The 12004-nt window shown below is 41.2% G+C and overlaps 1 protein-coding gene across 3 annotated transcripts in view; it reads left to right on the forward strand.

The window, feature by feature from the left end:
- The window catches only part of usp15 (ubiquitin specific peptidase 15), a 22925-nt gene extending 11353 nt beyond the window's left edge, over positions 1 to 11572 (forward strand). For all 3 annotated transcript variants that reach the window (XM_079262867.1, XM_079262868.1, XM_079262869.1), the window contains 15 exons: positions 1140 to 1278; positions 1397 to 1570; positions 1956 to 2114; positions 2304 to 2528; positions 2627 to 2710; positions 3632 to 3726; positions 4083 to 4271; positions 4390 to 4508; positions 4603 to 4884; positions 5135 to 5205; positions 5398 to 5513; positions 6629 to 6778; positions 7088 to 7191; positions 8101 to 8189; positions 8703 to 11572. In XM_079262867.1, the coding sequence (XP_079118993.1) occupies positions 1140 to 1278; positions 1397 to 1570; positions 1956 to 2114; positions 2304 to 2528; positions 2627 to 2710; positions 3632 to 3726; positions 4083 to 4271; positions 4390 to 4508; positions 4603 to 4884; positions 5135 to 5205; positions 5398 to 5513; positions 6629 to 6778; positions 7088 to 7191; positions 8101 to 8189; positions 8703 to 9044 (2338 nt within the window). In that variant the 3' untranslated portion in view covers positions 9045 to 11572. The remainder of the gene's footprint in view (positions 1 to 1139; positions 1279 to 1396; positions 1571 to 1955; positions 2115 to 2303; positions 2529 to 2626; positions 2711 to 3631; positions 3727 to 4082; positions 4272 to 4389; positions 4509 to 4602; positions 4885 to 5134; positions 5206 to 5397; positions 5514 to 6628; positions 6779 to 7087; positions 7192 to 8100; positions 8190 to 8702) is intronic.
- Positions 11573 to 12004: the final 432 nt, after the last annotated feature.

The raw sequence follows: 12004 nt of genomic DNA on the forward strand, positions 1-12004 counted from the left end.
AGCCTCAGCTGGATGCAGTAATCAGCTGCTCCCTCTATCCCCATCTCATTCCTCTTGTCAGCCCCCCCCCCCCCCCCTCTCCTCCACCCCGCCTTCACTGTCCACCCCTCCCCCCCCCATTCTCTCTGCCTCTCCCTCCCTTTTTCTCTGTCTCTGTGCACCTCTAGCTTCGGTGGCAGCAGTCTTGAGCATCCTCGCAGTTGCTATAAATATCTGTGGGCAGTCGTAGAGAAGCACAGAGCAGCAGGCAGGCCAGAGGGAGGAGCAGAGGACAGGACAGTGCAGGACAGAGCGAAGGAATCTGAGGCAGAGAGGACAACAGGATGACAGGCGGTTGAGCCCAAAAAAGGAGTGTAGAGATGAGGAGTGGGGAGCTGCTTCGTTAGCTGTAACATAGACACAAGTGTGTGCGCTTTAGTTTTTGTGTATTTGTTGTTTGTTCGACTTTGCCGGACTAGGAAACCAGATGCAGGCCTAAACTTCATCCGGACTATATTCACTTCTGTTTGGAGCTGTTCTGGATTAAAGCTCGGACGTGGCAACGGAAACTGGATTTTCCTTCCCACCAGCAAAAAAGCCGGACTTTGCATGTACCGGACACGAGCCAAACTCCATCCAGGTGGCTGGGCAGTGACTTTAGTGAGGACATGTGGGCCGGCGTGGGCCGGGGCGGGGCTGAGATGTCATGCTCCTGTGTTGCTGGTGGTGCCTGAGGTCTGAGGCGGTGGAGCTGGATAGCAGGAGAGTGGACCACCATGTGCTGAGCTGTGAGGTCCCCGCCTCCACCACCATCACAGCAGCGTCCTTTAACCAGTGGGAGGCAGAAACGGCCAACGCTGCACTGTCAGCCTCTGAGAGGTCTGCCGTTTACTGCAGTTTGGGAAGGCCAAGGAGAAAGCTCTGAGAATTTCTTGGATGCCTTTTAGGGAGGGGGGGTGGAAGTTGTTATAGGTTTTGAATGGTAATTTGGTCTCATAGTTAAAAATCAAGTTTTATGCTTTTCTTCTTTGTGGATGAAAAACTATTTATGTTCACAGCTAGGGTTTGTTTATATCAGTATATCTAGTGTGTGATACTTGTAGACATTTCAGAAGTATCTACACAACCTTGTGTGATTCGTTTTTATTATTATTCTGCAGTGTGAAGAATTTGAGCTATAGCTTGCCATCCTACAGCAACAGCTATGATTACTCAGACCAGAGCAGACAGAGTGAGCGTTCAGGCCTCTGTGGACTGTCTAACCTGGGCAACACTTGTTTCATGAACTCTGCTGTGCAGGTAACACACATCCTATCATTGAGCTTTTCACAGCCTGAGGAGGTCTGGAAATTTCTTTTCAAGCCTTTCAGGGTTCTTGGTTGCTGAGATCTGTCCTTTTTCTCCTTTTACATCTCAGTGTTTAAGCAACATCCCTCCATTGACAGAGTACTTCCTCAAAGACAAGTACACAGACGAGCTGAATGAGGACAACCCATTGGGCATGAAGGGGGAGATTGCCAGAGCCTACGCCGAGCTAATAAAACATCTGTGGTCGGGCAAATACAGCTACGTAACCCCGAGACCCTTCAAGGTGATCACATGGGCAAAAAAGTGTAAAAATATCTGTTTTTGGATGCAAGCTTTACATAATACATTAGTTTAACATTAACCCATTAATAATAATCAGTCTGACCACATTGGATTAAAATAGAAGAAAGGAGCCAAAGTAAAGCTAAAAAAAACTTTTTAACTGTGGAAGTGAATGGATGAAGGTCTGCACACAACTGTGGAGGATGAATCTGTTAATGTCTCATAAATATCCCAAAGTGTGAATTACATCAAGCCAAGTGCTTCAAGATGGCATTAATATTTTAGGACTAAATGTTTTACCCTAAAACTGATGGACTACACAAGAAAGCATTTCCCCCTGTTTTTGTCATCGCTCGCTTATTTTAATATACATTTCAATTTTCTAGACCCAGGTGGGCCGCTTTGCGCCACAGTTCTCTGGCTACCAACAACAGGACTCCCATGAACTTCTGGCCTTCCTTTTGGATGGTCTTCACGAAGACTTGAATCGCATCAGGAAAAAGCCCTACATCCAGCTTAAGGACGCAAATGGACGGCCTGACAAGGTAAAACAAGTCGCTCCTGAATTTTTGCAAAAGCATTGCTCAGGTCTAAGTAAACTGATATTTCGTCTTTGTATGAGTCATATATGTTCTTGCATTAAAAAAAAAAAAAAAAAAAAAAGGTTCATTCAATCAATCAAACAACTCTGGGTGTGTTCTGATGGTCACTTTCTGTCTTGCTCTTTGCCCCAGGTTGTGGCAGAAGAAGCATGGGAGAACCACATTAAGAGAAATGATTCCATCATTGTGGACATCTTCCATGGTCTTTTTAAGTCAACTTTGGTGTGTCCTGTATGCGCTAAGGTCTCAGTGACCTTTGATCCGTTCTGCTACTTGACGCTGCCTCTGCCCATGAAGAAAGAACGAACATTAGAGGTTTATTTAGTTAGACTGGACCCTTTGGCTAAACCCACACAGGTAAAAAAACAAACAAAAAAAACATGCTCACAAAACATGTTTTTGTGACAAAACTGACATTTTACACCACTAATCACAAGTTAATTATTTTTCTTTAGTACAAGCTGACTGTGCCAAAGGTGGGATACATCTCTGACCTGTGTACCTCCCTCTCCAGCCTGTCTGGGGTGCCTGCTGAGAAGGTATAAACCTCACCATCAGCTCCTTTGTGCAAAACACAGAGTTTTATTGGGCATCAGTCTTTAATGCTGGCATCATTTTTGTATTGTACACCCTAAAATAATCTGTTCCTGTTTTAATTACCCCTGCCTACCAAGATCCAGCAGCTCATATAGAAATGTTGCATCCTTCTCCTGTATATCAGAAAGAAGGGATGATGAGCAGAATACATGCTATTTTTCACAGATTTTTGCAGTTTCTTCTCAGTCATGCAACTAACTGCAAGAGATTTCCTGCTGGAGATGTGCCCTTGCAGGTCGACATGCAATGAAAGGTTTGCAGGGGAGTGCCTGTCGGGAGCACAAAGCACAGAGAACATAAAAAGTGTGTTGAGGAAATTGCTGTTTTTTCTTTAACGGGTGAAAAATGGCAGATGAGGCTTTGGGAGTAGCCATATGGAAAGCAATATACATTCAGTAGAAGATCTCATCTGCATGCACATTCAATCACTGACAGTAAATGCATCTTCCCATATATGATATCCTAGATATTCCCACAGAGGAATGCTATTCCCGAAGAAGAGCCCCCTCCACTTTCCTCTTGTGGAAAGCTGCTTCTTTTGCATAACGACCATACTGCCAATCCCAAAATAAATGTTTCACATGAAGGCTCTAAAGATGGCTGGAGCAGCAACGTGCTGATAAAAACAGATACGGCGAAGTAACTTTTCTTTGCTACACTGCAGAACAATGAACTGTTTTCTCAGAAAGCCACACTGCCCTAAAATGTGGCCCACAAAAGTGAGCAACACATTTTTATGTTGTTGCAGATTGTGGGATTGTCTCTGTGAGCAATAGTTGGAGTTTGTTGTGTGAGTCGAAGTGATATTGTGTTTTTAAAAAGAGAGCAAATGATCTGTATTTCTCTCCTGTCTTTTTTTCTAGATGATTGTAACCGACATCTACAACCACCGTTTCCACCGGATCTTTGCCACTAACGAAAACCTCAGCAGCATCATGGAGCGAGATGATATTTATGTGTGAGTGTCAGGCATGGTTGAGGAAAACAAAGTTCTCTAGTCAGGTCACTGTTCAAGTGTTTCCTAAACTCTGTCTTGGCTGCATTCATGCTTTTGTTTCTGTTCAGAAAATCAAAATGTTTTTATTTTAAGTTTTAAAAATGTTGCCCTCAGTTTGGTTAGTTTACTAAATATTACTTTTTTTTTTTTTTTTTTTTTTTTTTTGAATGTCTAATTACTGACCTCATTTGTAGCACCAGATATTTAAATGATTAAATACACAAAATTATATCAATCCATCAGCCTGGGACATCGCGGTTTCATATTAAACTCCTGCACTGGTATGTATCTTATCTCTCTCTATCGTCTCATTTCAGTTTTGAGGTTGCGGTAAACAGAGTGGAGGACACAGACCATGTAGTTATCCCAGTTCACTTAAGGGAGAAATACAAACAGTCGGGCTACAACCACACCAGCACACCACTGTTTGGACAGCCCTTCCTCATTGCGGTGCCCAGAACCCTGAGTGAGGACAAACTCTACAACATGCTGCTGCTGCGCCTCTGGTAGGGTCATTCATTTCAGTCTTTGTCCCCAATGGACTAAGCTTATAATCCACACGTAATTAAAAAAAAAACTGTACTATTGGGAATGTAGACAGATTACTCCCCCCCCCATTTGCAGCCGGTTTGTGCGATCTTCTGTAGAGGAAGATGATGAAGACTGCGAAGAAACGCAACCATCCAAGCAACACACTGTTAATGGGAACGCCACTAATGGACTACTGGAGGAAGGATCGCCGAGTGAGTGTGACAGTACGAACTGAAAAAAACCTTTGTGTTCTTAAGCAGCAGCAAGCTGAAGACAAAGTTGTTGTTTTTTTTTGTCCTCTTTTAGGCGAGATGGAGACAGACGAGCAGGATGACGAGTCCAGCCAGGATCAGGAGTTGCTGTCTGAGAACGACAACAGTCAGTCTGAGGATTCTGTGGGCGGCGACAACGACCTGGAAAATGGCGTGGTCGGCCCACAAATCTCCAGCAAAGGACAGCAAACAGCAGGGCACAACAGAAGGAGACTTTTTACATTCCAGTTCAATAACATGGGCAAAACAGACTTCTCCCTCATCAAGGAGGACACCAGGCAGATCCGCTTTGATGAAGGACACCTCAGACTAAGTGGTAGGTAGTTGGTAATTACATGAATGTGGTATCAAAAGTAGTCCCTAATAACCCAACTCTAAACTGAAAAGGTGAAGAACATTTTGTTTTTCACGACCATTATCTTTTTATTCAAGCAAAGGAAAAAAGAGAATTGATGATGTGACACAATTATTAATAAAAACAGTTTCACTCCACACCTGTGAGATTAAATAAATGTAAATTATGATAATATTTAGGATGTATTAACATTTTCTCCTCTTTGTCACAGACCGATCTTATCTTTCTTTGGATTGGGAACCAGAAATAAAAAAGAAGTATTTTGATGAGACTGTTGTTGAGGTAAAAACAAACAAACTATTTCCATACTTTGGAATCATTTCAGTGGGACTTTAAGTTTTATTTAATAAGCCAGTCCTAATGGCAGTAATCTCTTTAATCAAACAAAATTCGATGTTTGTTGCTAATGTTTGTTTCAGTAAACTAGCTTTTTGTCTAACAGCTGGATGTGTTTCTATGTGTGGCTGAGAGTAGGACTTTGACAAGCATGAGAGCATGGAGTACAAGCCTCAGAAGAAGGCCTTCTTCAAGCTGAAAGACTGCATTGAACTGTTCACGACGAAGGAGAAGCTGGGAGCTGAGGACCCCTGGTAAACACCACAAGCAAAACAAAGGAGTTATAATAAGGAGGCAGCATCAGAGGGGTGTGCAAATGATGCAGCTTCAACATTACTTTCTTAGACAAACTTGATGCTGTGATAGAGGATGTGGTAACAGCTGTCATCTTTTTTCTTTGCTACATAAACAAAGAATGTACTTTGACTTTTTCCACACGGAATACTCATTTAGATTACATGGGAAATGGAAAATTAACTTTCTGCCTATATATGTGCTTCTATCTTAACGTGTTCCAATTAAGGGTTGCATGGAGCTAGAGCCTATCCCAGCAATCACCCAATGGTGGCCCTGTGATGGTCATCAGTCCATCACAGGGCCACTGCTGAAAGACAAACAGCCATTCACACTCGCATTCACTCTTTGCAACAATTTAGACGGACCAATTAACCTAACATGCATGTCTTTGGATGGTGGGAGGAAGCTGGAGTACCTGGAGAGAACCCACACATACATGTGGAGAACATGTAAACTCTACACAGAAAGGCCACCTTTCAAACCTCCCCCCAGTCGAGGGTCAAACCAGTGAGCTTCTTGTTGTGAGGCCACAATTCTAACCACAACACCACCAAGCAGCTCTCTACCTTCACAAATATTCATTAAACATGCCACCAGGTGTATTTAAGCATTACCCAGTCGGTTTAGGTCTCACATGGCCCCATAAAGAATGAATCAAGGAAATCCCTACATTTTTTAACCAGATCAATACGTCATACATGTTTCAGATTCAATTTTCAGTTAAAGAGCAGATGAGTTTTCAATCAGGATACTGTCGATTGCAGTATCAGTAGTGTAAAATGGACTTTGCAGCACATGCGGATCATATAAAACCAGATTTTACATTTTATCCGTCACCAACTGAATGGACGTGAGATCTTGCAGCGCTGTGACACATGCAGCTTGCATTGAGCTTAAATGTTGCAGGGTTGCTGATGTCGGACTCTGCAGGCTTACCTATATGACATTTCCCCCTGAAAACGCTAAAGACTTCATAAACCCGGTGGTCTTGCTTCTGGTACATACCTCATCTGCTGAAGTGAGGCAGGTGTGGCTTGCTTCCTAACTTTGACTTGTGCTTCTCCAATGACAGGTACTGTCCAAACTGCAAGCAGCACCAACAAGCCACCAAGAAGCTGGACTTGTGGTCTCTGCCACCAGTGCTGGTCGTCCATCTGAAGCGTTTCTCTTACAGTCGCTACATGAGGGATAAACTGGATTCACTTGTTGACTTCCCACTAAGGTCTGCACACATGCACACACACAAATTTATCACTGCAGAGAAAATTTGAGTATCCGTTACTGTTTTCCATAGTAACAATTGAAAACATCTACTTATAATTCAATATGTGGAGATTCAGTACTGAGTTTTTGTTGCTATAATAAATATGCTAACTTTTATAAATTTAAACCATATCTGTTGAATAACTTTTTACTTTTTAAAAAAATCATCACCGTTTTCTTTTTCTTCTTCATGTTGTTTTCTTACCTGGAAATGATCTGCATACTCGAAATGCATACACAACAATCTGTTTTGGTGTCTTTTCTTTAGAGATCTGGACATGTCTGAATTCCTGATCAACCCCAATGCAGGACCCTGCCGTTATGACCTCATTGCTGTGTCCAACCACTATGGTGGAATGGGAGGAGGACACTGTGAGACTTGATAACACTTTATTACATTGTTTTGAATTATCTGTGTTTATTAGGATAAAGCATTTCCTTTGCTTTTAACTTCTTCAGTACCACTAGGTCACTGGTGACCTAGTTATCCTTTTGTTTGATAATTTACAAAACTGGGAAAGAAACAAAAAAAAAACCATTTTCTTTTACTTAAAGACTGATTTTTTTTTTCTCCTGCATTTTTGAGATTGTTTTAATATTTCCTAATTTAGGTTTATATAGCACTAAATCTCCTATACATTCACACACTGGTGATGTTAAGCTACGTATGTAGCCACAGCTATGGAAACATGGTTGCCAGTCCTGCCAATGGCCTCTTCAGCAACCACCAAATAGTCCTTTACATTCAAATGACACTGTCTGGGATGTTACGAGGTTCTTGTGATAAGGTGGACGATCCGCTGTCCTAAAGCCCTTAAGTTAGCATGCTAATGCAACAGTATTGGCTTGTTTTCTTCATCACCAAAACAAGGTTTATACGTTTTTTTTTTTTTTAAATTTTTTTATCAAAGTCCCACTAGATTGTCAAGATACATTTAGATCCCTGCTTGTAAGGATGTACAGCACATTTAAATATATTTTTTTTTACATTCAGATGGTCTCATTCAGATGTTTTCAGGAAATGGTGCAATATCAATTTACCATATGTGTAACATAATATGGTTTTAATCAAATTCCACTCTCTTGCCAGATAAACACACAAGCATATGTTGAAGCTCTGTTTTGTCAGCATCTTAAATGTTGATTACCAAAAATTGCAATCATTTCTACCTGTTTACATAAATACCCATAAAGCTTAAGTTGATTTTTTTTTTAATGACTAGTTAATCAGTTGTTTAATTTCTTAAGCTTCACTAATGACATCTTGTGTCTTGTGCTCAGATACTGCTTATGCGAAGAACAAAGATGATGAAAAATGGTACAACTTTGATGATAGCAGCGTGTCTCCTGCCAGTGAAGATCAAATAGTGGTGAGTTTCCTGATATACACAAGCTTTAGACAATGATCTAATTGTGTTTGCATTCAAATAGGTTATTTAATCAGTCATGTATGTAAACTCTTTTGAAACAGATAAACACTGATCATCCTAAAGGTGGTAATAAAGTACTCAGAGCTTTGTTTTCTGGGGCTGGGAGGGATGGTTGTTCCAGATAACCATAAGCCTAGACATTTATTTTTTAACGCAAGAGTGAAGAACAGCCTGTCTTTCCTGGATATGATATATTTTTGCCTCTTTACCGACTGATTTTGATTTAACAGCTGGATTTATCTGATATGTTTGTTTTTATGTAACAAGCAGGTGATTGGTTAATCTTGACAAAAGGAACACTTTAAATGATCAAGTTTCTTTGAAGTAAAAATTGAATAATTATGAATAAATAATGGAGCATCCTGTTATTTGGCTCTTCATCAGAGAAACAAAACATCAGAAGGCAGCAATTCTGAAGAACTAATTCCTTTTTATACTTCTTTGTTTCTGTAGTCCAAAGCAGGCTATGTGTTGTTCTATCAGCGCCAGGACACGGTGAAAGGCACCGGCTATTTCGCTCTTGATCGTGGGGACGAGGAAGAAGAAGACGAGGAGGAAGGAGAGGAGGAGGAGAATGTGACAGAGGAGCAGCAAGAGAGAAAGACTGTCCTGTCTACTCAAGGCGCCAGTGCCACCGTGCAGAGCGACGAGGAGGACCTAAACGAGAACAGGCGCGCAAAGAATGACAATGACCAGGAGGAGGAAGAGGAGGAGGAGGAGGAGGAGGAAGAAGAGGAGGAGGAAGAGGAGGAACAACACACACCCAACCGGGACGTAACCATGAAAACCAACTGAGGTAAATGGGGACAGGAATAAATGGAGAGAAAGAAAAGGATCTTTCCATCCAAAGCCATATGGACACACAGCATGGCAGCGGGCAGACCGGTCCCACCCAGCGACTCGGACTCAGCTGTGCGACAGGCCAAGCCGCTGCCGCCAATGGCGCCTGTTAAGTCAGGGAGCCGCCGAGGTGTGCACCTAAAAAAGTTTAGGGCCCTCCTCTGTGGGTGGATCACTGTTTGTGTGTGTGTGAGTGTGTCGCTACATTCGTTTAGAATTTGCTCATCTGCTCTCTGAAAAGAGCCACTTAACAACACCGGGGATTCATCTTGAGGGTTCGGACGGACTTCGCTGCAGCGCTCTAAATCTCCTTCTGCCTTCTTTTTTTTAAAAAAAAAACAAAAACAAAACAAAACTTTTTCTAGCAGTGCATTGTTGGCATATCATTTTAGTATTATTTAGATATTGTAAATATTTTAAACAATAAATTGTTTTCATGAAATGTTTTGAACTTGCACAATCACCAGCCATCCACTTTTTTTTTTTCTTCTTAATTTTTACAGCGTTGCCAGATATACTGCAGTTGTTTAACAACTTTGGTGGTCATAGGGGTTTTTCCTCATCAGTTTAGGAAGCTGCCTTTTGTAAGTCAGCTGTTAAGACGCGTCTACAATCTATAACAGAGGAGTGATGCCCAAGGGTGTGTTTTTAATACAGTGTCAAAAAGCCAAACTATCCTTAGCCTTTGCTACTGCTGTAATCTTGCATTTTAGACAGATTTATCAGTGTGCTGGCATGAGTTTTCCTGACTTTATGACCTGCTTTTGCTGTCTCTCTGTGGTTACCTGTTGAAAATTTAAACCTGGAAACCTAAAATAAACCAGAATTAAGGATTTTATCCAGCTAACTTGTCAGATTAACCAAATTTATTGTGTTTGTGCATATTTTATAAATAGGAATTAGAAAAGGCTACTTTAGTTCCACAAATCGTGTCATCAGGCTGACACTGCACAGAATATCTCTGGCAGACTCTGATCTTAAACTGCCAAACTTCTCTTTAGCTCTCCCTCTTAGCTTGTACCTCATACGTGGTTTCTAAAGCTTTACCGCAGCTCTGCAATCCACTTCCTATTTGTCTTCATGTTTGAGGCACTGTGAGATTAGGAACATTGGTGATTTTCCTGACATCAGATGCATCATCTCTTGTTTGAGTCACCTCAGCCTTAACTCCAAATCTCAGCTCAGCCCCCTTTTCTTTGCACATCACTATCACACCTTCTCACACTTTGTGTATGAATGTCTGTTACATTCGCTTGCTGTCTCACAGCCACGTCATCTCAAAGATTTTTTTTTTTTTTTTAACCCACATGAGGGCCAGAATGTATGCTGAATGGACAGAAGTTAGAACGCATGTATGTGACTGATGCCTTTTGTTTTCACCCCATCCTTTGGTTGAATGCGATGGTAACATGTTCTTTGCCCTTTGGTGTTGGCTGAATGAACTCATGGGAAAAATGTGTTTTGTTTTTGTGATCCTGGGCTTTGAGGGAGGTTGGGGGGGATGGGTACTAAACTGAAAACACGAGGGGTGAGTCTGCCTAAAAGGCCTTTTCAGCTTTCAGGACAATGATACAGTAAAAAATATTTTGTGACAGGTCGTTGCAGGATATTCCTCCATCGATGTAAATCATAATGAAACTCTATTCTCCATGGTGGAGTGTTACGTTTTCGTTTTCTACTTGTTCGTTCCGTTGTAAACACCATTAATCATACCTGTTGTTGCCTCAGAATATTAGATGTGTAAGAGCATCTCTGTGCTTTGACTTCAGTGAGCTTTGTTGGCTCCGCGCTGCCTTGCTTTTAGGCCGACTCACCCCACCCTGACTGAGTGAGATGTGACTGCTACTATAGACTTATACAATATTGTACAGAAGAGTTCACTCTGTGAGTGCACATTTAATAAAATTTATTTATTTATATGTAAGCATTTAATAATTAAACAGACAATATATTTAAAAACCTTGGCAATGCCTGAAAAGTCAGGAGTCCACACGTACACACTAGATTGCGAAAGCTTGTCAGGGAGTTTTTTTTTTTGTTTTTTTTTTAAAAGGATGATTCTGCTGTTTTGGGACTGTTTTTGTATAAAAAAAAAAAAAAAGGGAGAGAGAGGGAAAAAAAAAACTATAAAAAATAATCCAGACATCCTTGCATGATGATGTATTGGGGGTTTCGAAGTTTGGCTGCACTTGAGTTCAGTTGGGTTTACATTTGAAATGTGCATGTGTATTTATACACAATCTTCAATAAAGCTGTGTAAAGCTTTGTGTGTGTCCTACTCTAGTTTTCCCTCATTTTGTCTCTTACCAGACTCTGATGTATCTCCATAGCATTCCTACAACTGATTTTTTTTTTATTCGCTTTTCGCTTCTAAGTTGTTGTTTTTGTTTTAATAAGTGACATTGATTCCAGGTTCATTTACATGTTCCATCACAGCATGATCTGCAAGGAGGAATATGGTTGTTCTCTGTGCTTCTCACCAGTTCTCTTTACGCTCATAAGTTGAAAGCCATTGGTGAGAAGTAAAACACTGGCAGAGAAAAATAAACTCATTGCAAAGGGCTCACTGAAAAATTTGTTTTACTATGTTGTGATTCAGTATTACATCTCTCGGCTGGCCTGGTAACGCCTCGGGATCCCCCCCGCAGAGTTGGCAAATGTGGCTGGGGAGAGGGAAGCCTGGGCTTCCCTGCTTAGGCTGCTGCCCCCGCGACCCGACCCCGGATAAGCGGCAGAAGATGGATGGATGGATGGTGATTCTTGTTTAGTTTAAATTGTTTTCTGATGCAAACTTGAATTCTATTAAATTTGGGGACTTCAGAAAAACAATTTATATAATTAATTCCTAATTTTCTTTTAGTCATTGCTGTCATTTAATAATCTACTGATAATTGAATTTCCATGTCTTCCAGAAA

This window comes from Telmatherina bonti (genome assembly GCF_933228915.1).
Source record: "Telmatherina bonti genome assembly, chromosome: 23".
Lineage (NCBI taxonomy): Eukaryota > Metazoa > Chordata > Actinopteri > Atheriniformes > Telmatherinidae > Telmatherina > Telmatherina bonti.